At 43.4% G+C, this 27,296-nt stretch overlaps 1 protein-coding gene and 1 pseudogene across 5 annotated transcripts in view; both read right to left on the bottom strand.

Moving 5' to 3' along the window:
- Positions 1-18,214: 18,214 nt before the first annotated feature.
- Positions 18,215-27,296, bottom strand: part of FAM114A2 (family with sequence similarity 114 member A2) — a 63,924-nt gene continuing 54,842 nt past the window's right edge. For 3 of the 5 annotated variants that reach the window (XM_012521231.4, XM_012521232.4, XM_012521230.4), the window contains exon 14: positions 18,215-19,539. In XM_012521231.4, the coding sequence (XP_012376685.1) occupies positions 19,444-19,539 (96 nt within the window). In that variant the 3' untranslated portion in view covers positions 18,215-19,443. Of the gene's footprint in view, positions 19,540-25,297; positions 25,401-27,296 lie in introns of those variants that run through there. The other 2 variants (XM_071210831.1, XM_071210835.1) reach the window with 2 other exon arrangements.
- LOC101438762 (epithelial splicing regulatory protein 1 pseudogene) lies at positions 21,772-25,297 on the bottom strand (annotated as a pseudogene).

The raw sequence follows: 27,296 nt of genomic DNA on the forward strand, positions 1-27,296 counted from the left end.
CACAACTTCTCAAAGCCTTTATTTTTTTTAAAGGTTTATTTTATTATTTCTTCCCTCACCCCCACCCTCTACTCAGCCCCCCTTGTTTGCAGTCTCTGTCTGCTCTCTGTTCATCTTTTTAGGAGACACTGGTAACCAAACCTGGGACCTCCAATGTGGGAGGGAGACACCCAATGGCTTGAGCCGCCTCCACTCCCTGCTCCTTGTGTCTCTCATTGTGTTTCCTTGCTGTGTCCCTTTGTTCCATCATCTTGCTACATCATCTTGTTGCGTCAGCTTGCTGCACCAGCCCATTGCATCAGCTTGCTGTCTTGCTCATCTTCTTTAGGAGGCATGGGAACCGAACCCAGGACCTCCCACATCACAGGTAGGCGCCCAGCTGCTTGAGCCACGTCTGCTTTCCCTCAGAGCCTTTAATATGCTGGTGGGCCCTGTGGGTCTGTAAGAAGGAAAGAAACGTGCAGGATTAGCAAAACCAATTTGACAGCAGAACTCCTTTCTTACAGATCATCTCTCAAAGTTAGCCTTTTATGGAGTCTTCTTTGGATAACCAAGGCATCATTGCCCACAATTACTGTCTTTTTGTGCTTCCTGTGGAAACTGTTGGAGATTGAATCATGGCCCCCATAAAGACACGTTCAAGTCCTAACCCCTATTCGGGTGTGGGTGAATCCATTGGTAAATAGGACCTTTGAGGATGTTATTATTAGTTAAGTGTGGACTCATTTGTGAATAGGACCATCAAAAATCCCCTTTAGATGAGCCCAATCAGGGTGGGCTTTCAACCACATGGCTGAAGTCCTTATGAGGAAAGAAAATGGAACATAGAAGAAGGAGCCAGAGGCCAGCAGAAACCAGAGGAGCAGACACAAGGAGAGAGAGATAGTCAGGTGAAAAAGGACTGCCTGAACCACAGCCTGGGAGAAAGCAAGTCTTGCAAATACCTTGATGTTGGCCTTCTGGCCTCCAAAACCCTGAGACAATCTATACCTGCTGCGTAAGCCAATCCATTGCATGGTGCTCATCAGAGCAGCCCTGGTGAACTAAGACAGAAATAGCACTGACTATCCTTTCTTAGCATTTGTGGGCTTCACGCCAAGTTGTTTCTCTAGTAGACAAGACAGATTGCCCACAGTATCCTCATCCTCCTGCCTGGATGCCCTGGCACCAACCAGCTCATGGTTACTCAGGAGTTCGGACCCTCAAAGAGGTAGTGTATGATTCTCCAGGACTCCTCCTCCCATGTTCCATTCTTCTCCAGCTCGCCTCTGCCAAAGAATATACATATATATATATGAGCTATAACATATATAAAAGGGCAAAATTCTAATGGTGAGCTTTAGGCACTGGCCAGTGAAGCTGAAAGGGGAAGGAGAGGAATAGAGACATGAAATCTTTGCTGTCATTTACTAAAGCTACAACCTTTAGCAAGTTACTTCCCTTTTCCTGCCCCAATTCCCTGTTCTGTAAATGGATATTGTGGGGATTAAATGAGTTCCTAGATAACAAGCACCAGGAAGATTCTAAATAATGGACTATATTACTAATATAGCGATTATTATCTGAAATAATACTAACTTAGTGATTTCCTTTTCCTTATAACTCAGAAATATAGCCCTTTATATGACATAAATATGGAACAATGTGAAACAAAAGAACAAAGAGAACCAGTAAGTACGTGAAGGTTTAGAAAAGGAAAGGACTGATACGTGCCACAGGGTCACCGCAGCAGGCGTCCTGGAGGAGCCGACACGTGAGCTGGGCAGGCGGGAGCGGAGGGGACGGGCAGGCCCGTCCTGGGAAAGGAGGGGCACCAGGTCAGCAGAGGCCTGGCCGGCCAAGGAGCACAGCGTGAGCCTTACTGCCTTCGCTCCACGTGAGTGCTCCGAGGAAGATTGCTGCTGACAAGAGACCAGCCTACCCCTGGGAGCTGGCAGCTTTGTTGATGTTTTGCCCAGGAATAGAGTCATCTCCAGGTCTCGGAGGTAACAAGACGCGACAGATGATCTGTTGAGCAGAATGGAGCGTTTGCCTCCCCAGCTTGCAATATTTGCATCCTGGGCAGATCTGCCGGGGGCTTCTCCAAAGTCCTGCCAGGGTCAGCTTGGTTGGGAATCACTACGTCGCAAGAGTCAGAATCCCACTGGAGCTCGGCGGCGCTGCACGGAAGGGACTGCTGAGAAGAGTCAGGAGGACGTCCAGGAAGCCAAGGCCAGGAAGGGCCGTGGGACCTCTGAAGAAGCTAGGAAGACACCGAGTGCCAAGGCAGGAGCAAGGAAAGTCTCTGACTTTCTCTCTTCCATTCCCTCCCCCACTCTGACTCTGTCTCCTCTGTGCATGTCTCTCTCTTCTGTCTCTCTCTCTGGCTGGCTGTCTCTATTTATGATGGACTCCAATCTCCTTTTTTCGGTGTGCCTCTCTTTCTCTCTCTGTTTCTCTCTCGCCGTCCCTGGGACTCTGATCTCTACGCCAATCCGCTTCTCCCCCTCCATCCCCCTGAAATCCACAGTCTCCCGTGTCCTGCCTGCTTCTCTCGCAGGCGCTCTCTCTGCTGCTCCTCAGTGTACTTGGGCCTGAAATCACCACCTCAGCTGTAGCTCCTTGACCTCTCAGCCGTGCCCAGCGCAGAGGCCAGATGACCACGCCAAGTCCAACCAGGGTTTACCAGGAAGAGTCCTGTGACACCGGGATGGTTTCAGGGGCCTGTTCCTTCATCTAAGAAGGGGTCTGGGACAGGCGTCACCCTACTATGGGACACTTACAACAGGACAAAATCGCATGGTGGAAAGAACTCTAAATTCAGAATCAGGTGTTTAGGTCTCGTCTCAGCCTTCTCAGCAAGGAACAGCTGTGTGACGGGCCAAGCTATGTCCTCTCTCTGGGCCTCAAAAACTCCATCTATAAAATGAGGAGTTGGATTAGGGGTTCTGTTAAGAATATGCAAAGTCCCAAATTCTATGTTGTTCTATTTAGAGAATATAAATGGAACCCAGAAGAAAGAGAGAACATTAAAAAAATGACAAAAGTTTTGTGTGATCTATATATCTTTTAAAAATAGATTAAACATACATTTTTTAAAAAATCAACCCAAATATGAATTGCCTTAAAATTCACTGATGAATTACAAAAAAAATAAATTTTTTGTGATGTTGGTAAATGTTAAAAAAAAAAAAAAGGTGCAGAAAACAACCATGCCCTGTGAGAAAACAGGTGATAAAACTGTATCTGATGCAAGAAGTAAGAGAAGGGGAGCTGTCATTTCTGGGTGCAACAGAGAGGGGCTGGTGGTTCCTAAAGCTCAACCTTCCTTACCTGCGGAGGTTGTTTTAGACACCAGTTCCCAGCCCATCCCCTGACAGTCTGATTCAGCAAGTCACCAGAGTTGAATTCAGTGCAAGTAATCTCAGCACCACTCTAGAAATGCTGAGTAAGACTTTCCAGGGAATTAGAGCTGCCTGGTGAGATCTGGGCTTCCTGGGGAGAGCAGTGGTCTCCCTACCTTTCAGGAGGCAAGCAAGGAAGGCAGGGCTGCGCAGGATGACTTCCAGTCCCTTATTTCCCCAGTTCTCTAAAGTTCAACAGAATCAAGCCTCCATTGGGAGCTCAAGGCCAAAGCTGGGGAAGGTTTCAATCTCTTCCTCAAACTGCTTCTCTGAGTCTCCCTCAGAGCCCACAGACCTGATGTCCAGCCAGGAGAAGGGGGGATGAGGGTGAACTTTCCTCCTCTGACGCTCCTATTAAGCTCCTGGATTCTGTGTCAGTGGAAGTGCCTCCAAGACGCTTTCTTGAACTTGAATTCACTCATCTGCAGAAAGGAGATTTGGGGAGGAGGGGATCTTGAGTCCTAATCTCCACCAGGGAACTGCAGATTCTGAGGCCAGAAGATAAGAAGAAGGGGTGCCCCCGGCCCTCCCCTGTCAAGGCTACCTCCTCTTGGAAGCCTGTGATGGGGTCCCAAAACCCTGGCCTGTGTTCAACACCTGGGGCTCTATGTGGCTTGGGACGGACACACTTTTTTTCCCCAAATTCTACTCAATTTATTCGTTTTTTTAAAAGATATTACATTAAAAAAATATGAGGTCCCCATTCGCCCCCACCGCCCCCACCCAACCACTCCCGCCACAGTAACACTCTCCCCCATCATCATGTCACATCCATTGCGTCTGGTGAGTACATCTCTGGGCATCGCTGCACCCCATGTCCCATGTTCCACACCATAGCCCACACTCTCCCATGTTCCATCCAGTGGGCCATGGGAGGACATACAACATCCGGCAATTGTCCCTGGAGCACCACCCAGGACAACTCCAAGTCCCGAGAATGCCTCCACATCTCTTCTCTTCCTCCCATTCCCCACACCCAGCAGCCACCATGGCCACTATTTCCACACCAATGCCACATTTTCTCGATTATTAACCACAATAGTTCATGAATAGGATATCATTAAGTCCCCTCTAATCCTTACTGTATTCCTCCTTCCTGTGGACCTTGGCTTGGTTGTGTCCATTCCACATCTATGTCAAGAGGGGGTTTAGATTTCACATGGATACTGGATACAATCCTCCTGCTTTCAGTTGTAGGCACTCTAGGCTCCATGGTGTGGTGGTTGACAATCTTCAACTCCATGTTAGCTGAGTGGGGTAAGTCCAATAAATCAGAGTGTAGGAGCTGAAGTCTGTTGAGGCTATCATATTGTCAGTCCAGAGATTCAAATCCCCTAGATATATCTTAAGCCCCAGCACCAACTACAATTCCAGTAAAGTAGCATGAAAGTCTTGTGAAAAGAGATCCCATCTGAGTCCAGCTCCATCATGCAGAAACACCAGCTCCAAAGAAGGGCCAATTGGCATGGCAGTGAACCCCATCTGCCATGACCATAGAACCTGTGGGTCTCTTTAGCCCTCAAAAGGACCAATACCTAGGGTTGTATCTACTTTATCTGTCTCTGAGACTCTGCTCAGGTGTGCATAAGGGCAACCCCTCTGACAACCTCCAGACTCTTTTTCAGAAACTCATAGCCATGTGAACTCATTTGTCTTTTCCATTTCTCCCTTACTTTAGGGACAGACACACTTTAAAAGAGAGCTCAGCGATTCACAAAGCACCTCGCAACAGCCATCCACTTAATCCTCCCAACAATCCTATGGGGCTGACTGGCTGTGTATCAGATGGGGAAACTGAAGTTTGGAGAGGCTGGGCTGGAGGAGGGACAGAGCTGGAGGAGACGCAGCTCTCTGCCGCCTCCTTCCTTGCCCATTTCCATCCCACCAGGAAAGCTCTGGCTTGGAGAGATGGAGGGATCACCATCCCCAGAGGGGGCTGGAGCTGAGACCAGCAGGCGTGGTTGTCATGGTAGCCAGTGGACCGTGCAGTCAAGGTTCATCTCCTCACTCATCGTGCAGACGCTCCTGTCTCAGGAGGAAGGGAGAAGTGATTGACTGGGATCGAAGCCTTGGAGAAAGGGGAAGCAGCAGGTCAGAGGGGAGGACAGCATGGATTTGGGTATCGGGGGACCTGGGGCCCACGCGTGTGTCCTGGAGACAGTCCCTGCTTCCCCCCAAGCCTCTGTTCCCTAGTGGACATTCAAGGAGTCAGACTTCAAGGTTACCTATGTCCCTTCCTACTTTGGCATTTCAGGCTTCTGTTGGGTTGACTGCCTCCTGGGTCTCTGCCTAGCCACTCAGAGCAGAGGACCAAGTAATAAGCACCGAGGAGGTTCAGAGTTCACAGCAGGTCCCTCAATTTTCAGAGCAGCTCTGCCTCTGCCTTCTCAGCACAGCTGCGCAGTAAAGTTGCCGGTGGACGGCAGCCTGGCAAATAGCTGCCGTGATCAGAGCCGACCAGAAGATGGCGCCAAACGCCCGTGAGATCCGGAACAGTCTCCGTACCTGGCTTTATTTCTAGGGCTACAGCTGCAGTAACCCAGCCCCAGAGCCGGTAAGAGGTGTCCTCCTGGTCTCCCGTCTGCTAAGAGGCAGGGCTGGAAACACAACCCCATTTCCTGCGCCTCAGAACAAGTATCCTCCTACTCCACTCAGCTTATGCCACAGGACTCAAATTGAGTTCATTGCAAGATGCTGGTCTCCTTATATCTCATTTACGTTGGTTGATGGGGACCAAGGAAGGAGCTCACCGTCCAGGGGAGCCAGATTAGCCAGTCAGAGCACCTGGACTCCATACCTCGGCTTCCCGCACCCCAAACCCCTCCCCAGTTCTTCATCTTCAGCTATGCAATGATGCTCAAAAACATCTGCCCTCAATCAAGGGTCCTGAGTGAAACACCATGAACTTTAAGTGGAGGGGGTGGGGGCCTTCATTGTTGCGGAGGGGTGCAGATAGACAATGTGGTACAAAGGGAAAGGGACTTTGATGCCAAACACCCATATTTTAAGCTCTTCCCCACCCCTCCCCCCACTCCCTACGTCACCCTATCGCCGACTCCCACAGCTGTGTTGACTTTAAGCAGGTCTCTTAAGCTCTCCAGACCTGTTTTCTCACCTTCAATTTAGAGCAATGATACTACAGATGTATTGGCTTGTTTTAAGGATTACAGTCAATAATTTATAGTAAAGCTCTGAACACAATGATCATTACATAGTAAATGCTCAATAAATATTAGAATTTTGTTGTTAAGACAGTGTCTTAGCGTGACACTTGCCAATGCAAGGTACTGCCAGTGGGTCAGCTTCTATAATGGGAATTTTATTTGGGGTTAGAGCTTATAGTTCCGAGGCCATGAAATGTCCACACCAAGGTACCATGGGAGATGCTCTCTCACCAAAGTCAGCCACTGGTGATCCTGGGGTCCTGCCACGTGGTGAAGATGGCAGCCCATCTCTGCTGGGGTCCCTGCCTCCCCCTCCAGAACCATCTCCCAGAGCTCAGCTGTGGGCAACCAGGCAAAGGGCTTGTGTTTTTTCGGGCCTCCTCTCTCTGCCTAATCTTCTCCGCTTTCTTCCAAGTTCAGCTGCAGACTGTCAGGCATCTGGCTCATCTCTTCAGCCTTGAGCTGCTCCGTGGGCCCAGCCTCTTGGGGCTTCTTGCTTATGTTTTGGCTGCTAGTGATCAAGTCCTCTCTCACATGGCAGGGTCAAAAATGACGGCTTGCTTTCTCTGCATGTGTCTCTGTGACTCAAATTTATATAAAACTCCAGTAAGAGGGTTGATACCCAACCTGAGTCACACCTCACTGATGTAGTTCAATTAAAAGGACCCCACAAAGAAAAAAAAAAAGGATGCCACACTCACAAGAATGGATTAGCTCAAGAACACAATCTTTTATGGGAGGGGTGGAGACTCGCCAAATTCAAACTGACACAGACACGTCAAAAATAATGTAAACAAAATGATAAAAACATGTATGGGTACCCAAGGCTTGGCAAGTGTATGTGGACAAGTCTGCTGTGGAACCATTTCTCCTTAACTCCTCCAGCTGCCCCTTCTCCAACCCCTCACCCCACCGCGTAGCCACTGCCCCCAGCTCCATTCTCATGTCACCGGTTCCTGCAGTTAATTAAGGCATTTTTCTTTTTCTTTGTGTCACCTCCTGATTCTGTGTGACACGAGAATAACTGTAAGAACTTACCAAGGATGTTAGGCAGTAGGGAGAGGCTGGGATCCCAGGCGAGGTTGTGGGGGTCGCATGCCCAAACCCAAGCCCTTACTTCACACCCTGGATTTCTCCAGAATTCAGAGAACAGTGTGTGCCATTTCCATTCCCTTCTCCACTCCAGACAGATCGCCTTCATCCCTCGATTCCTCTGACCCTCCCCTGAAGATTGTCCAGCACCCAGCTTCAGAAACCAGTTACTGGCCTGCCTCCTCACCTGCAGCCCACGCCAACCACTGCCTTCCCACACTGGATTCTATGGTGTCTCAGATTCCCAGGTATAGATGTTTCTCCAGTGAGGCACAAAGCTCCCTTCTGGGTATGGAGGTGGTACCCTCTCCTCTTGTCTCCTACATAGTGCCGGGCACAAGGCCGGGAAATCAGGCTGCTTAGGGCAGTGGAAGGAGCGCTGTTGCTAGCAGCCAAGGGGCCCTGTCCAAGTCCTGGCCGGCTCTGACATACTGTGTGACCTGGGGCACCCCCTTTGCCACCCTGGGGGACACCTGCCCTTCCACCAGGGCTTGCCCTGTGCCTCCCCATTCAATTCACTTCTGCCCTGGGCTTTAGCAACCTGGGGTTTGGGAATCAGTACTGCTTAGACATGGGACTTAGGCAAATGGCCCTTTGATGGAGCTGGGACTGTTTCCCTGACCAGCCAAGGTGAGGCTGGAGCAAAATCAGAAGAAGAGCTCGTCCTCTCTAGGGACAGGAATAGTGTCCTCTCCCTACCAAGTCCACACTTCCTTTCCCCAGGCCTGTCAGCCCTACTCAGTAATTTGTGTAGGTGGGGTTCGAGTCCACCCATGTGGCCATTGAACTTTGATTGGACCATTCACAAAGCACTGCAAGTTACTTCACGGGTGGCCAACAGCTTCATTCCTGAGTCCTCTTAACCCTGAGCAGAGCCCACTATAATCACACAAAGGTATCCTCAAATCCTCAAATCTAAAGGAACCATGAGAGGCAAAAGAAAAACCCTCAGCACTGTTTATCTGGGAGTCTTGTTTGATTGTGCTATTTTCCTTTCTCTGTTCTTTCACATGGGATCTTGGCATCTCTCTCCACTTGGCCTTCAGTGCAGCCTGTCCTGGCTTCCTTTCTGTGGTTCCAAGCACAGGACAACAGTCCACCAGGAGAAGCTCAAACCTGAACAGTAAGGTCACCACAGAGAGAGCATCTCTGGAGAGGCTGGCGACCTGGACAGAACTCATTTCCTGACCATCTTGGCCCAGGGAGGTACAGGGTCTCACCGTCTGCTCTACCTTCCCCCATTGCTCCCCACATGGCTTACTTTTCACCTTCCCCTTCTCCTTCTGTTGCTCCTTCTCCTTATCACCATCTCTGCCATATCCTGGAAGGGGTGGAGGAGAACAGGTGAGAGCCTGACTTGGAGGCGTGACTTGATCTTGTCAAGATGCACCTGCTCCCATACCCGTCTCTCCGCTTTCCCCTCTGCCTTGCACCTACATGCTCTTAAGCCTTCTCAAGGCCCTTACACATCTCTTATCCCATCTGACCATACTACTGCTTTCAGAGATGGTCAGGGAAGGGAATACAGACCCATTTTACAGAGGAAAATGTAGTCCAGAGAGGGAAGTTGACATCTCTAGAAACACACAAGGAAATTGGTGCCATGGTAGGAAAAGAAACTAGGATTCCTTCCTCCCAGTCCAGGGTCCGTCCCCAAGTCAGGCATGTCTACCAATGAAGGAAATGTCCCCTGCTCCCCCATCAAGCTGGTGGCCCTCCATCCAGGATGAAGGAAATAACCCGAATCCAGATTTGAACTTGTCAAAGTGTCTAAGAAGAGGCTTGGTCAGGGGTGTCCCTCACCCCACGACCCACTCCCTTCCCACATTTCTCACACTTCCAAACCCGAAATTTAAGATTCATTCCTCAACTAGGAAATGCAACCACAGATAGAGAGAGCAAGGGGGAGCAGGCTCTGACCTGGTGTTATGTCCCAAGGGCTTTATCGCCTGACTCCTCACTTTGAGAAGCAGATATTAGTATTTACGTTTTGCTAAGGAGAAACCAGTGTCAGTAGTATTCATTTACTCAAGGATACTTTTTAACATTTTAGACCTTATGGTGCTTTATTCTCCTTCAAGGCTTTATAGACATTATCTTAAGAGAGGCACACGATACCACAAGGCAAAAGAGGCAAGATTTTATGGGTGAGAAAACTGAGATTTAGAAAGAAAGGTTAAAGGACTCGGGCAAGAAGCCCAGTTTCTCCTCTCTCAACCTCAGTAACATCTCAGAGTCACACAATGAAGACAGCAACAAACCCGGCTTGCAGAGTGTCAGGAAGCTTGTTGGGCCTCATAATGTCCTCTGACATCTGTAGTCATGGTCCTCACAGCCTACAGGGACGGAGTGACTACTAGTTCCCAGCCACTGTGCCAAGCACATGTGCCTCATCCTACCCATTATACAGATAATGAAACTGAGGCAAAGGGTGTTTGAATGATTTCCCAGGTCACACACCCAGGGAGAGGTGGGATCAGGACTTGCACTGAGCCTGACAGGCTCCAGAGCTCACCCTCACTCTTAAACATTTTGCTGTCCTGTCTTCTAAGGGGAAATGAGCTGGGAGAGGATCGAAAGCCGAAGTGGCTTTTTATTTTATTTTATTTTTATTATTATCATTTTTTTTAAGATACATGGATCACACAAAATGTTACATTAAAAAATATAAGAGATTCCCATATACCCCAATCCCCACACCCCCCACTCCTCCCACATCAACAACTTCTTTCATTAGTGTGGTACATTCATTGCATTTGATGAGTACATTTTGGAGCACTGCTACACAGCATGGATTATAGTTTACATTGTAGTTTATACTCTCTCCAAGTCCATTCAGTGGGTTATGGCAGGATATACAGTGTCCTGCATCTGTCCCTGCAATATCATTGAGGACAACTCCAAGTCCTGAAAATGCCCCCATATCACACCTCTTTTTCCCTCTCCCTGCCCTTAGCAATTCCGGTGGCCACTGTCTCCACAAACGCCATTAACTGTATATACTAGGTGGCAATTGTCCCTCACCCTACTCCATTAGAGCAGCCCTCTCTTTAAGCCATGCCAATCCTGAAGATGCAGGAAAGGAAAACCAATAATCACGCAAAGGTATCCTCAAATCTAAAGGAACCATGAGATGCAAAAGAAAAACCCTCAGCACTGTTTATTTGGGAGTCTCATTTGATTGTGCTATTTTCCTTTCTCTGTTCTTTCACATGGGATCTTGGCATCTCTCTCCACTTGGCCTTCAGTGCAGCCTGTCCTGGTTTCCTTTCTGTGGTTTAATAGCACCAGTTGCATTTCCAGGTAGGTTTTATGCAAACTTGCTTGAGCCCACACCCTCTTCCCTCTGCCTCTACTTTAGGTAATCAAAAGAGACAGGCTGTGATAGCAATTTAACCCAGAGAAATCTTTAGGGACCCTAACTCTATCAGAGAAAAAAGTCTTATTTTTCACATTCAATCAGGTTATAACAGGAAGTCTTAAGTGAGTCACATCCCTTCAAAGGGTGAAAAATTGCTCCGTCATCCTCTCTGTGGGGCTGCATTTCTCCTTCAACCTACCCAGGCTTATCTTCTTCCCTGAAGCGCAAGACTGGCAGTTCTTAAATTATTTCTTTACTGCACCCGATTAAGTTCAGGTCAGAATTCTCTAATTGGCTCAGCATGCATTCAGGCCCAATCTAAACCTTGTGGCCCAGTCTCCTCTTTCATGGCTGAGAACTAAGGTGGTTCCAAGCACAGGCAGACAAGGCTTGAATCTCCATTCCATCTCTCACTGTATGACCTTAGGCTGATTTCTTAACCTCTGAGCAGGATGGGAAGAATGGGATCAGTATTTAAAAACTTTTGGCACTTTAGCCTGGCATATAGTATCTACTCATTAGTTTCAACATAAGAAAATCAATCAACATAATACACCACACTAACAAACTGAAGGGAAAAAAACACATGATCATATCAATCGACACAGAAAAGGCATTCTACAAAACCCAGCATCCTTTTTTGATGAAAACACTTCAAAAGATAGGAATAGAAAGAAAAATTCTCAATATGATAAAAGCATATATGAAAAACCCACAGCCAACATCATACTCAATGGGGAAAGGTTCAAAGCTCTCCCTCTAAGATCAGGAACAAGATGAGGATGCCCATTGTCACAATTGTTTTTCAATATTGTGCTAGAAGTTCTAACAGAGCAATTAGACCAGGAAAAAAAATTAAAGGCATCCAAGTAGGACAAGAGGAAGTAAAACTCTCACTTTTGTGGATGACATGATCCTGTACTTAGAAAATCCTGAAGTATCCATGATAAAGCTACTTGAGCTAATAAATGTGTTCAGCAAAGTGGCAGAATACAAGAACAACACGCAAAAATCAGTAATGTTTTGTAACTAGCACTGAACAATCTGAGGAGGAAATCGGGGGAAAAAATTCCATTTACAATAGCAACAAAAAACTCAAATTCCTAGGAATCAATTTAACCAAAGAAGTACAGGACCTATGTGCAGAAAACTACAAAACAATGCTAAAAGAAAATTCAAAAGACCTAAACAAATGGAAAAACATTCTGTGTTCATGGATTGGAAGAATAAATATTACGAAGATGTCAATCTTACCCAAGGTGATTTATAGATTCAATGCAATGCCAATCAAAATCCCAACAGCTTACTTTACAGAATTAGAAAAGGCAATTACCAAATTCATTTGGAAGGGAAAGCACACCCGAATAGCCAAAAGCATTCTGAAAAAGAAGAGCAACGTGAGAGGAATTTCACTGCCTGACCTAGAAACATATTACAAAGCTAAAGTGGTCAAAACAGTATGGTACTAGCATAAAGACAGACACATTGATCAGTGGAATAGAATTGAGAATCCAGAAATAAATCCTTACCTATACAGTCAATTGGTTTTTGACAAACCTACCAAGTTAATGTTAATGGGACAAAACAGTCTCTTAAACAAATGGTGCTGGGAGAACTGGATATCTATAACCAAAAGAATGAAAGAGGGCCCCTACCTCACTCCCTATACAAGAATCAACTCAAAATGGATCAATGACCTAAATATAAAAGCCAGAACCATAAAACTACTAGAAGGAAATGTAGGGAAACATCTTCAAGACCTTGTAGTAGATGGTGGTTTCTTGAACCTTCCACACAAAGCACATGCAACAAAAGGAAAAAGATAAATGGGACCACCTCAAAATTAAACTTTTGCATCTCACAGAACTTTGTCAAAAGGGTGAAAAGGCAGCCAATTCAATGGGAGAAAATATTTGGAAATCACATAGCCGATAAGGATTTAATATCCAGGATATATAAAGAGATGTTACAACTAAACAATAAAAAGACAAACAACCCAATTAAAAAATGGGCAAAAGACTTGAAAAGACATTTGTCCAAAGAAAAAATACAAATGGCAAAAAAAACACAAGAAATGCTCAACAGCACTAATAATTAGGGAAATGCAAATCGAAACTATAATGAGATATCATTTCACACTTATCAGAATGACAACTATTAAAAAGACAGAGGACTGACATTTTTCATTTTTTTAATACCCCAATTTATTTTTTATTTTATTTTAGTTTTTCTAAAGTATTGCATATTTTATTTCTTACCTTTAAGCTTAACATTATTTTTGCATTTTCCTATTAATTGAATTTGGCAATATACTAGGCTTCATTTTTTAAGAAGTTTTGGATAACAGAGGGATTCAGCTATGGCAGGGGAGGAGCACTGGTGTGGGGAGTCATTGATGGGGGATGCATGGGTGGGAGTTCTCCAGGGCACACATATAGGATATGTAGGTATTTTTGGATGTTTGTTGGTATTGACACAGTGGGTAGTTTCATACAACTGAGGGAGTGCTGAGTTCCCGTCCTGGGGAGCTCTGTAGCACTCCCCAGTGGAACAGTAACAATCCCCCAAGTGCAAGGGCAAAGACCAGTGAAGAAGGATCCAATGATGGCCCTTGATACTGATGACTATGCTTAAGAGCCTGTGTGCTTGAAATTTCAACTTGGCCTAAAGGTGCAGGATACCTAAGAGTTACCTCCTGAGAGCTTCCATGTTGCTTAAATGTGGGCACTCTCTAAACCAAACTCAGCATATAAATGCATTATCTTCCCCCCAGCATGGGACATGGCTCCCAGGGATGAGTCTCCCTCGGCCAAAGGATTACTACCTAGCACCGGCTGATGATGCAACTAGAAAAAGGCTTTGAAAAAAAGGGGGAAATGGTAAAGACAAATGAGTTTATATGGCTAAGAGACTTCAAAATGAGTCAGGAGGTCATCAGATGGGTCGCACTTATGCGTTTCTCAGCAGAATCTCAGAGACAGCCAAAGTAGATACAGTCCCAGGTAGCAGTGTTCCTGAAGGCAATGGAAACACCCAGGGCCTACAGTCATGGCAGATGGCTCTGGAGTTCAATGGCTTGCCAGTGGGCCCTACATTGGAATTGTGCTCCTGAGTGTGATGGAGTTGGACTCAGATGTGACCTCTCTACACATGCCTCTTCTGTCACTTTTACGGAACCTGTGGTTGGTGCTGGGGTTGGTGTACCCCCAGGAGATTTCAATCTCTGGACTGTCTGATGTGCCAGCTGGGCCCTGAACCTCAGCAGAATTTGCAACACCTACTCTCGAGTTTGTTGGGCTTCCCAGGTCAGCTAATAAGGTTAGGATGGTCAACCACCACACCAAGGCACAGAGAGAGAGTCTACAACTGCAAGTAGGAGAATGCTATCCATCAACCATGTGGGATCTAAGCCCACTCACAATTTAGAGGTTGAGTGGGCATCACCATCCCAGGGTCCTCAGGATGGAGGAATAAAATATGGATTAGAGTGGACTTACTGGTATTCTACTATAGAATTATTGTGACTCTAGCAATGGAAGAAATTGTATCATTGATGTGGAGACAGTGGCTACAGGAGTTGCTGAAGGCAGGGAAAGGGAAAAAGAGGTGTAATATGGGGGCATTTTCAGGACTTGGAGTTGTCCTGAATCCTATTGCAGGGACAGATGCAGGACATTATATATCCTTTCATAACCCACTGAATGGACTGGGAGAGTGTAAACTACAACATAAACTATAATCCATGCTGTGTAGCAGTGCTTCAAAATGTATTCATCAAATGCAATAAATGTACCACACTAATGAAAGAAGTTGTTGATGTGGGAGGAATGGGGGGTGTGGGGAGTGCAGTATATGGGAAACTCTTATATTTTTTAATGTAACATTTTGTATGATTTATGTATCTTTAAAAAGAAGATAAAAAAAAAAAAAAAAAGACAGAGGACTCCAAGTGTTGGAGAGATAGGAACACTCATTCACTGTTGGTGGGAATGCAGAATGAGTGCCCCTGTGGAGGAATGTTTGGCCATTCCTAAAGAAGTTGAAGGTAGACTTGCCATGTAACCCTGCAATATCACTACCAGGTATATACCCAGAAGAAATGAGAGCAGTAATACGAACAGACTTCTGCACACCGATAGTCATAGCAGCATTATTCATGATTACCTGGTTAGTATTAGCTATTATCATTATTAAGATTAATAGAATGAAAGTGCCTCAGTATAGATCCTGAGAGTTAGGGGCTGAGGCAGAATTGGAATCCGGCTCTCCTGATGCCTGGTACATTGGCTGCTGTCAAACCCTTGCTTTTATAAGTGACTTTAATTTGTCAAGTTTTCTTCACCTAATTGATTCAAGATATGGTTTGAGTGATGCTCAAAACAGAATTCTGTGAACATCTTTTCCACTAAATCAGTAAATTTTGATGAAGGGTGATGGATCAGAATCTCCCAGGAAACCTTTCCAAACCCCACATGCCCTCCTCTCACCCTGCTTCCTTTGACCAAAGAACCTGCTTGGGAGGAGTCAGATCAGGTCACAGTTTCCACCATCCCTGCTTCCAAGTGCCATGACAGGGAAGTCCAAATAGGCAATAATACCTACCTGATTTTTGTTAAATCGTCACAGGGAATAGGCAGCATTTCCTGAGTCTTGCTCTGTAGGCCCACTGCCTACATCCTTTTTTTTTTTAATTGAAATATTTAATGAGATAAGTAAATTCACAGTTATAAGAAATAATACAATTATAATGCTATAAGAGATTTCCTGTGTGCCCTTTAGCCTGTTTCCCCAAATGGTAACATCTTCCAAAACTAAAGCATAATTTCAAACCAGGATATTGACAGATACAATCTGCTGATCTTATTCAGATTTCTCCAGTTTTACTTGTACTTGTTTATGTATATGAGTATGCATTTAGTTCAACACAATTTATCACGTTTAGGTTTGTGTACCCACCACCAGTCAGGATATAGAACAGTTCCATCAATGGATCCCGTATCACCCTTTTAAAATCACATCGACCTCCTTAACCTCCCTCACCCCCATCCTGAACTCCTGACGACCACTAATCTGTTCATGTCTACAATTTTGTCATTTCAAGAACATTATAGAAATGGAATTATATTGTGTTGTAACTTCTTGGAATGGATTTTTTCACTCACCATAATTCCCTTGAGATTTATGCAAGTTCTTGCATGTATCAGTAGTTTGTTCCTTTTAATTTCCAAGTATTGATACAGTATGGAGTACCAGTGTGTTGAACCATTCACCTGTTAAAGGACATCTGCTGGTTTCTAGCTTGTGGCCATTGCAAATAAAGCTACTATGAACAACTATGTAACCCACACACACTAAGAATTAGCTCATATTATTATATGACAGGCACTGTTCTAAGCACTTCACACAGATTATTTTACTTAATCCCATCGATGACTTTATAATACAGGTTCTGTTAGGTAATCAGTTTGACAAATGACAAAACTGCGATTTAAGGGGCCAAGTCACTTGCTCATGGTCTTAGGACTGGAAAATGAGGGAGCTGACTTTCATTTTTAGTCTCTTTGCCCCTAACTTCTACACCAGCCTGCATTGCCCTGCCTCACAAAAGCAGTTGAGGATTACAGAGAAAGGTAAATTCCAAGGTATGTTGTTCTCAAGCTGCTCGTGGAGCATTAGCTTCCCCTTTTAACTATTTGTGGTTGATGAATAATAGATGATTCTGTAGTTCTCTATAGAGCAAAGATTGGCCTTTTGAGGCAAGACACAAGCCACCAAAGCAAAAGTAGCAAATGAAGCTATTGATGGTTGCATCTGCAATAATTTGCAATGCTGACCTGACTCTACAATCACAAAACAGTTTTGGCACAAGTCCATCCATCTCAGCCACTTTCTTTCTCAGAAGGCTTTGTAGCTACAATGCAGTAAGCTTGATCAGTCAGTTGGCACCAGTGTGAGCTCCTAGGGAACAAGCATCTGCATCTGTCCCCACAGCACTCAATCCAATGTCTGCAAGAGTAGCCTCTCAGTAAATATATGCAGAACCCCAGTTGAGGCTCTGGGTGTAAAAAAGACAGCCCTGTGTCAGGAATCAAAAGACCTGGATTCAGGTCTCAGCTGATCCTCCTCACCAGCTATGTGACTTTGGGGGAGTCACCTTCTTTTTCACTGTCTCTAGTTGTGAAATGAGGGCTTTCAATCATATATGCTCTTGAGTCCCTCCAGTTCTATATTCTCTGCTGGTAGCAGTGCACTGGGCCACTCTTTTTTTTTTTTCCTTCTCCTTCCTTCCCTAGTTCCTTTTCTTCTTCCTTCCTTTTTACTTTTTCTTTCAGCCAACCAACAAATATTTCCTATTATGTGCCAGACTATATCAGAAGCTGTGAATACAATGGTGAGCAAGATAAATATAGAAAAAAAGGGTAGTTATATGTTTGCTGATTCACTGAATACTAAGGAATATTTAGTTCTTATTTTGAAACTTTTGCTTCAACATACAAACCAACTATGGTTTTTGGTACTACCAATGATATGCATGGAAGAGGTACTAAACACTTGGGATAAAATTTATCAATTTGAATAAAAACAGCAACAATTATTATGTAGGCAATTCATGTTTAAACAGGTTTGGACTGAAACTGCCGAGGTTACTGCTCAGGTTACCCAATGGAGATTAGCAGGTAGAAACTCTGTGACAAACTCTGCCCAATTCCCAATTTACAAATAGCGCTTTAAAAAATTAAGCATATTAATGCATTCAGTCAAGTTGGGAAAATAATTCCTCTTTAGAACTAGCTTAATGGTATAATAATGGCCAATGTGTGAAGAACGAGACTAAAAACCTTGTTCAAGAAAACACCTTGCTTAGAGGATACAAGTTCAGCAGTTGAAATTGGGGCAACAGATCAGGCCTTTCTGATATTTCAGAAATATAAACCAGAAGGCAACTATTTTTCTGATATTTCAGAATTATTCAAGTTTTTAGGTAGGGAAGAGTGGAATTTTTCTCTAAAAGCAACATTTTAGTGCTGCTGTTATACCTTTTTAACTCAAATATATTTATTTTCATCCTTGCTTACAAACCATCCCCTATCCCAAATAAGGCGATTATATTAATTACATTAATATCAATCTACGTTACAGTTCTGCTTTTTCTTTTTTTTTTGTCAGTGAAAGTATTGGGACTTGTGTTTTGAAGAGTAAACAGGAACAACTGGCACAATTATTAAATTTTATTTTTAAGTCTTTAGAAAATGAATGGTGGGCTCACAAAAGTTACCTGAATCATTAAAAACAAGAAAGTTGGGGAACTTTTTACAAAGAGTGGATACTAAAATAGCTTTTTTGAAGATGACACCTTAATAGTCTCTTAAGTTGTTAAAGAAAGCAAAAGAAGGCTTAAGATCTTAAGGATAAAAGTTATATCTAAAAAGAAAAACATGAAGAATACATTTTTAAAAAGGGAGAAAAAAGATATATTGTGTTTTATAGGTTAAATCCTGTTATAAATGAACATATTTTTATGGGACTCCACCATCCACTTCAACAACATTCAAACAGTAAAAACCCCATTACAAAAAGAGTTTTAATACTCCTTTGGAGTTGGCTGTTAACAAATTTATCCTGCATATAGGGTATGCATGAAAAACATTCTGGAGAGACTCAGAATATCTGTAAACATGAAAACATTTTCTATGTTGCACTTACTGATCCTGAATCCAATTAAATGTGGGTCAGCTGTAACTTTGACGCTTATCATCCTGGGGTGGGGGTGGAGAAGCAATTTGAAGCCAAAGGGCACTCTGCTATATTTAATTCATGTGACCACAAGTAGAGTATACTTTCTCTCCAGTGAAATAGCAGATACAACTTCCTAACCATTTCTGAGAATTTATGGGATAAAGGTGTATCATTACAGTTTATACATACTCAATTTTGTTAAAGCCATAGATTTTATTCTAGAAATGAGAAAATACTTGGCATTAATAGATGAAGCATATGAATTTTGGAATATTAAATTAAGTTCTTTCTCTCTTAGTTAACAATTATATACATGGGTAGGATTTATATCCATAGCAAAGTTGTTACTGTGTTGCATCATGTCAAAGAAAGACTGGTATTTTTGCCTGAGTTTCCCCTAATCTTTCTCTAGAGTAATTATTCTTGGACTTCCACAAAAATTATTTTTCAAATAACTTATTAATCATAATAATTGGGAACAGTAATGTGAGGATCTGAATACTTCAGCCAAGCAGCAAACGCAACAAATTTCCTCTTAAAACTTGCTCTCTTGCCTGAATTTTTATATACTAAAATAATCCCTTCTCCTTCATTTCTGTAGGGGTACCCAGAAAAAAGAGGCATTTCTTGGCCATCACAAGTTCCAGGTCGAATCTTCTCCATTCTTCAATGTTCTAAGGAACACCTCTGGACCTGCAGCTCATGCCTATGGTAATTCAATCTTGTTCTCAATGAGAGAGATCTCCAGCACAGGTAAGAGGAGCTGAAAGGCATCCTGGATGTAGGAAGCACTGTTTGATGCCTGCAAGGATTGAAAAAATAAGAAAAAGAAAATATCACAGTCACTTAGAAGGAGAAATATACTATGATTCAACAAAAGAGCAGATTGATTTTTTTGCAAACCTAACTGAATTTGTAGCCTGGCAAATAAAAACACAGACATGACCATTTTAGTAAAGTTTATTATAGGGGGAAAACCATCTAATCTTAAGATACAAAAGCACCAAAAAGACTACCAGCATTTTTGTCCAATGTGCCCATCAGAAATGGTAACTCAAACTTAGAATTCAAGGCTTACTTATTCCCTGATTGAGTAAATTCTGTCACAGCCTTTTTGGGGGAGAGGGGAAATATTAAACAGGCAAATTTTAACATCAAATTTAACAATTCTACAAAAACTCAATAGTATTGTAGAGAGTGTTACTGTCTATTTTAAAGTCTTTCAAAGCTTTAGGCAGACAGCATCCTAAGGCATCAAGAATTTTTTTTCTGATCTTAAGTGCCAGTTATCACCGATTTTCACACAACATTTTTTTCTTCTATTGCAGTTAAAGGGCAATTACTGGTCAGTCAAAGAGCAAAAAGGTGAAGTGGATTTGGCTCAACTGATAGAGTGTCTGCTACCATATGGAGGATCCAGGATTCAAACCCAGAGCCTCCAGACCTGTGTGGTGAGCTGGCCCATGCACAGTGCTGATGTGCACAAGGAGTGCCAAGCCATGCAGGGGTGTCCCCCGTGTAGGGGAGCCCTATGCACAAGGAGTACGCCCCGCATGGAGAGCCACCCCGCACGAATAAAGCACAGCCTGCCCAGGAGTGGCACAGCACACACACAGAGCTGACGCTGCAAGATGACGCAGCAAAAAGAAACACAGATTTCCAGTGCTGCTGACAAGAATGCAAGCGGACACAGGACACATAGCAAATGGACACAGAGAGCAGACAATGGGGGACAGGGAGAGGGGAGGGGAGAGAAATAAATAAATAAATCCTTTAAAAAAAAAAGGAGCAAAATGTTTGGCTTTCCATTCAAGGTAAGGTGTTAATGAAAGTAATGCAAAATAAATAAAAATAGCAACCACATAAGTCTTCATGGCACAGTATCCAAGCAAAGGACAATAGAGTAACTTAAAGAAATATGTGCGTTTAGTTAATCAACTCCAATTTTCTGCTTTGGAATTACATGAGGCAGCAGTACTAGCTAGTATCTACTTTTATAGAAGAAATACACCTAAACTCATAGTTTTAAACACTGACAGCATCAGTACCTGCTCAGTGTTTACTTCTCAGTCTAGCATGTAGACTATATAGTCCTATGCCTTTAAAAGTTTTAATTAATTGACATTAAGGCATTAGAAGAAAAGGTTTCAGGCTATTTTAATATATATAAGCATTCACTTCAGTTCAGTTAGTATATTGCTTTCTAGAATACAATGTTCAAATATTCTCATTTCTGAATCATTAAAAACTATGGAATTTTTAAAGTCCAAACCACAAATAATGAAAAAAGTACATTATAAAATATTTATGATGTTACAGTTACAGTCCAAACAAGAAATTACTAAATATATATAGTTGCCTCATTTTTGGTTTTGCATTTTGGCCCCTATTTCATTCTTATTTACAACTGGTACCTGATGAAAAAGAATTTCAATTATTTAACTATGTATGCTTTGTGGGAAGTACACCATATGTCTTCTAATTTATCCTAAGGTGTTTTAAATAAATTTTTTTAATTCGACATCATGATGACCAAGAAACTGGGAAATATTGTTTTATTTCATTCTTTTTCTTAAGTTTGTGAGTTAAGTATTCTAAGAGCTTATTCTTGAATTACTTAACTTAGAAAAGGGCACAACTGTACAGAGGATGGAGAGTGAATGAGTGGCAATATAAAAAAATTAATTTTCCATAACAGAGTTCATGGTAGAGATGGTCAGCTCTAGTGGACTATTTTTTCCCCAAGACTTTTAAATAAGGCACCTTATCATGTGCCACTTATGGTGCCACTTAATCTAGAAGTAATGAAGACATATGACTTCAAATTCACATTTTAAATGCCTACTTTCAATCAGCAAGAAAGGAGCCAGGTATGTATGCTGCATGTTGCTTGCTAGGATTTGGCTTCATTGGGTCAAATTTTTCACTCCACCAAAGGTTAGGGCACAGACCCCTGTCCAATCATGTTTGCTGAAAATACTGCAGCCTGAGTAAAGACAAACTTTGCCTGAGGTTGCCAGAAGTCTTCTGTCTGACGGTTTCATGATCACTATTTATCTTTCAAATCCTTCTTTCCTAAGGATGGTCAAATTTCTGGGGCCCTTAAATACAAACCCATTCTTTGGGCAGAGTCCTGGCCTGGTCATTTGTGTGTACAGGTCCATCCTTGGTTGCAAACTGGGAACCTCGGAAGAAGTTAAGAATTTCCTTAATTCAGTATTGTAGGCCAGGCCCTGCATTCTGACCACCACACCAGGTTGTGGAGGGATACCACTAAGATCAGCAGCTGTAGAGAAGTAGCCAATACTATCAGGTGAAGCTGAGGGCCCAGGATAGTATGCTGTGTAGTTCATGAAGAGCTGAGTGCCAGATGGATAGCATGCAAAAGTGCAGAGGGCTGATAAACAGCAGTTTCAGTAGGAATAACTGCTGCAGGGACTGGAAATGTGTAGGAAGGAGGAGAAAGCGTGGTAACTTACAGTGGGGATAGGCATTTTTATTTAAATTGCCCCCCTTTAATACAAAGTTCATCTCCATGACTAAACACTGAGAGACTTCAACATATCTGTCCTACATGGGGGTTTTGTTGTTGTTGTTTTATATATTTTTTTATTGAAGTATATCACTCATACATAAACATACATAAACAGTAAGTGTATAGTAATAGTTGTGAACTTACAAAACATATATATCATACAGGATTCTCATACCTCATCCTACCACCAATACCTGGCATTGTTGTTAAACAGTTTTAACCAATGATTAAAGAGCATCGTGGGAATGTAAAGAAGCATAAGAAAAATACATCTGGAGGCTTATTTTGTTCCTTTAACTGGGCCATATCTTTCTGTTTCTTGGTGTGGATTGTAATTTTTGTTTGGGGTTTTGGCATTTGGATTACAAGAGTATTTGTTCTGGGTGCAGTTTTTCTTTTTAGTTTAGGGCTTCCTGCCCTTTCTCTCTTGCTGGTTGTACAGTAGGAGCCAAGGATGTAATTGGTGCTATGAACTGGAGGATCAAGCTGCGCTCATTGCCCCAGGGGCAGGGATGGAGCTGCAGATGTGGGCAGCAATCTATGCAGTATGGGTCCAAGATGACCACAATTGCCCTGGTAGATTTCCGATTATTCAGTCTCTGCAGTTACCTGGATAGGCTGGTGCAGGGCCTGCCAGCCTCCTCCCTGCCAGATGTGGGACTGAAGCCTAGACTAGGGCTGCAGGCTGATGTGAGTGAAAGAAATTGTCCCCACTGTCACCATGATTTTTGGTTAGCCCGTCTTCCCCTCATGCTGGGGGTGGAGTAAAAATGGCAGCTACCAGCCTCTTTCGCACCTGGACAGTTTCAAACTAGCTGTCCCTAGGGTTATATTTTAGCCAGCCTAGTTTAGTAATCAGTGGCTGAAATTGGTGGCCAACAGTCTCTTCCTCCCGTTTTTGAGAAATGCAGCTTCCAATTTCAGCCACAGAATAGCTCCTGGGGCTTGCACTGCCAAAGTAAGATCATCACTGACCTCCACAGCATGGCCTGTAATTTCCCGGAGAGGCTGGCTCAGGTCCCCCAAGCTTCCTCCCTGCTAGAGGTGGGGCTGGGGCTTATGTTAGAGCTACAATCTGACCTGGATGGAAAGAAGCCGATTCCTACCTGCACTGTGATTTTCGGTCTGCCCTGCTTCCCCTCATGCCAGGCGTAGAGTTAAGATGGTGGCTACCAGCCTCTTTCTGACTTGGACAGGTTCAAACTTCAGATGTTCTTAGGAATATACTTTAGCCTTCCAAATTTACTATCAGTAGCTGAAGTTGGTGCCTCGCTGTCTCTTCCTCCCCCATTTTCGGGAAGTGGAGCTTCCAATTCTAGCTGCAGAATAGCTCCTGAGGCAGCTTGTACCTACAGTGAAGCATGGGCACCAGCCTCTGTGGTGCGGACCTCTCTACTTACAAATCTTCTCTGCAGATGGGCATTCCCCTCCTTCCATTTCTTCAAGGATGTTGTAGGGTGCTCTTCTGGTCTCCTACAGTCCCCAAACAAGTGCTTCAGATAGCTCAGGGTGTTTACTAACTGCCCTGTAGTGGGAGCTGACTCTAGGGGTTCCTAACTCCACCACCATTTTACCGGTTGTCCCATGGGTTTTTTTTTAATGACACTTCTGCGCAGCCATAAATGCTTTGACTGAAGACTTCATCTGGATAAAGGCATCTCCTGATGCTGGCCCTGGTGATTCAATAGCATGTGAACCCCGTGAGTTTGAATATCTGTGGAGAACTTCCCCAGGAAATCCAGGATGTCCTCAATTGTGGCTACATTAAGACCCTGAAGGGATACACAGTCTCTAACATTTGTAGGGGGCACAAAATGCTGAGGTAATACTGGAATAATGGTAGGGGTTCGAAGTGGAATAAGAGGAGCTAGAGGAGGATTGATTTAGCACCTGCTGAACTTCAGCTCCTGTGCTCCTGAAAAGCTCAATGTATCTTCTACCCAACAAGTCCTTATGCATCCGCCATGCATTCGCATATTCCTCAAAAACAAATAGGACAAAAGCATCCTGTTGGCCTACCATCTGGGCAGGTGACAAGGAGGATGCCTTCCTTTCCCTCAGTGATAGGGCAATATTGTCCAAAAAAGGCCACCACTTCTTCTGCTATGGCTGTGAAAGGCAGCCCCTGCAGGCAGATAATAACTTGATTTTCCTTGGAAAGAAATTGGGCTACTTCATTAGATGTACCACCAGCAATTTTAAGAAAATCTTCACCAGTTGCTTCATAAACCTCAATGTATCTGATCCCCATGTGATGTTTGTGCCTCTATAGTGCTAGTTGTCTGTGCTCTTCACTTACAAACCTAACTAGACTTTAGAAAGGTTCTCCATTCCGTTTCTTCAACCCTGAGCATTCCAGCAAAATGCAGCACCTCCCTTGGCAATAATGAATCCTTTGAAGACTCTTGCAATATCTTGATCTGAAAACTGCCATGGTAAACCCCGTGCCCTGACTACAGTGTTATTATCAATAAATTTCATCCTGCCACAAGTGCCATTTTCCAATTTGTAATTTACTCTATCTGGATCTGAAAACCTGTGATTATAAAGCTCTGAAATCATTGCTAAAATTATATTCCCCATATCTTCAACTTGAGAGGCTCCATATTGGGAGTCTGAACTATTCTCGTCAAAACTCAAACACTCTGTCATTGCATCAACATCCAGTTTGTCAATATCAGGTGAACAAGGGCAACACTCCTTGAATCCTTTTCCAAGAACAAAAAAGGAATAGAAGCATTCAGGCAATAACACATTCTTCTTGGAAGCCTCAAGGTGCAGAATTTGCCTGAAATGAAGCAGCTCATTAGTATAAAGACAGAAGGAAGTCTTTACCCCAATATTCAGCTCATTGCTCACTGACTGATTAAACCGTTAAGAGGGCTTGGTCCACCTCTGGTGCCAAGGAAAGGCTTTTGCTATCAATCCTAGTTTCTTCTTTGCAATGCTCTGCCAGTTCCAACTGTTCCTGTCTAACTAGTACTTCGTGCAACTGTCCCACCTTCTTGTTGGCCAGACCCACCATGTTCTGTAACAGCAGGATCAGTAACTTCTCATCCAAGCCAAAATTGGCCTGGGTAGCCCCAGCAGTGATCCTTGGGTAGCACCACCAAGTAATCCAGAGGAAGCTGTCATGAGGATAGGTGGGAAGGGAGAAAAGAGGGGATCTCCTGAGGTGGGGTGGAAGTAAGAAAGGGAAAGCCTGTGCTAGAGCCTCTTCTAAGAGAAAAGAGTGCCAACCCCCTCTCCTTGCCATCATCTGTGCAAAAGGCAGTAACCAATCACCCAAGCCCACACCTGGCCCATGCTTCACACCCATGGTTGGGAATGTCACAGCATTTTACAGTTAGTTACTCAGATGGATTTCAGTAGGCTGTGAATCCTGCACCTATAGGATTTCCAGCCCAAAGCAATCAGGAAACATGAGATGGCTGCTTACTGACATAAACAAGGAACACTCCTTTCAGAGATGACATAGTATAAATGTATTTCTATCTGGCACAAAAGACATTTATGAAAAGTGTTATGGAATCATTATGCTCAGAGTTTCCCTGGCCTTCATTTGTATCTGACAAGCTCTCACCTTCCATAAAAATAATAACAGAGATTCACTATATTAAGACAAAAATTTATAATTTCAAGGACAAGAGTGTTTCATATCTACAAAGAAAAACAACTCAAAATAGCAATAGGGTGCCCATATGAAGTGAGATAACCTTTTTATTATATTTATCAATTGCAAGTATTCACTTCTACTTAAAGTTGAGTGTGACATCTGGTACCAAATTTCCAAGCCTAAAGAGATCTCAGAGATCATCTAGTTAAATCTCTTATTTTGCACATGAAGATGAGACAGTTAAGGAGGTAGATGCCCAATCCAGGTCAGTACTGGACTCCTGGTTTGGAAGCAAACCTCTTTCAACTGTACCACTCTGCCATTTACTAAATCATAAGCTTTAAAAAAACAAGAACAAAAACAAAACCTCAAATGATCAAAAGAATTTTTCTGATAATTCAGGGAAAACTGTACAGTTCAAAGCATTCCTTGATGGTAATTTTAAAAGCATTTAATACAAGAGGTAACTGGCAAGTAGGAAAAAAGGTTTTCAATTCATATTTAAAACCTAACCAATTATCAAATATATATTTCTCCCCCTTGATTTGCATAAATATGTTTTATACAGATCATCAAAAGCCTAAATTGTTTGGATAATTACATTTTTTTTTTTTAAGATTTTTAAATTTTATTTTATTTATTTTTATTTATCTCTCTCCCCTTGCCCCCTGGTTGTCTGTTCTCTGTGTCTATTTGCTGCGTGTTCTTCTTTGCCCACTTCTGTTGTTGTCAGTGGCACTGAAATCTGTGTTTCTTTTTGTTGTGTCAGCTCTCCATGTGTGCAGCGCCATTCCTGAGCAGGCTGCACTTTCTTTCGCGCTGGGCGGCTCTCCCTATAGGGTGTACTCCTCGCGCATGGGGCTCCCCTACGCGGGGACACCCCTGAGTGGCACAGTACTCCTTGTGCGCATCAGCACTGTGCATGGGCCAGCTCCACAAAGGTCAAGAAAGCCCAGTGTTTGAACTGCACACCTCCCATGTGGTAGAGAGACGTCCTAACCACTGGGCCAAGTCCGCTTCCCAGATAATTACATTTAGAGTTCTTAAAATACGGAATCCAGAAAGTACCACAGAGGGACAGAATCAATCATAGTATCTTCTCATGCCTCCTTCTTCTATGGACTTACGTCTTCCACCTCCTTAAGTCATTCTAACTGAGACAATATAAAGCTAGATTTCATGGTAAGGAAATTAACAAAAGGTTTTGTTTTTAAACAAATTCCCAATAGATAAATCTGAGTCCTTTAGAAAGCAGTGTTTGCCTGTTTGAAATTTTCAGCCCATGTTTACCAGCTGGTCTCCAGAAAGTATTTCATTACTGAGAATTGTCCAGTAAGCTACCAAAGGGTAGTACTAAGTAATGATAACCCACTGCTTCTTTCTTTCCACTCTACCCTGCAGCTTCAAG

The sequence above is a fragment of the Dasypus novemcinctus genome, chromosome 2 (genome assembly GCF_030445035.2).
Source record: "Dasypus novemcinctus isolate mDasNov1 chromosome 2, mDasNov1.1.hap2, whole genome shotgun sequence".
NCBI classification, from domain to species: Eukaryota; Metazoa; Chordata; class Mammalia; order Cingulata; family Dasypodidae; genus Dasypus; species Dasypus novemcinctus.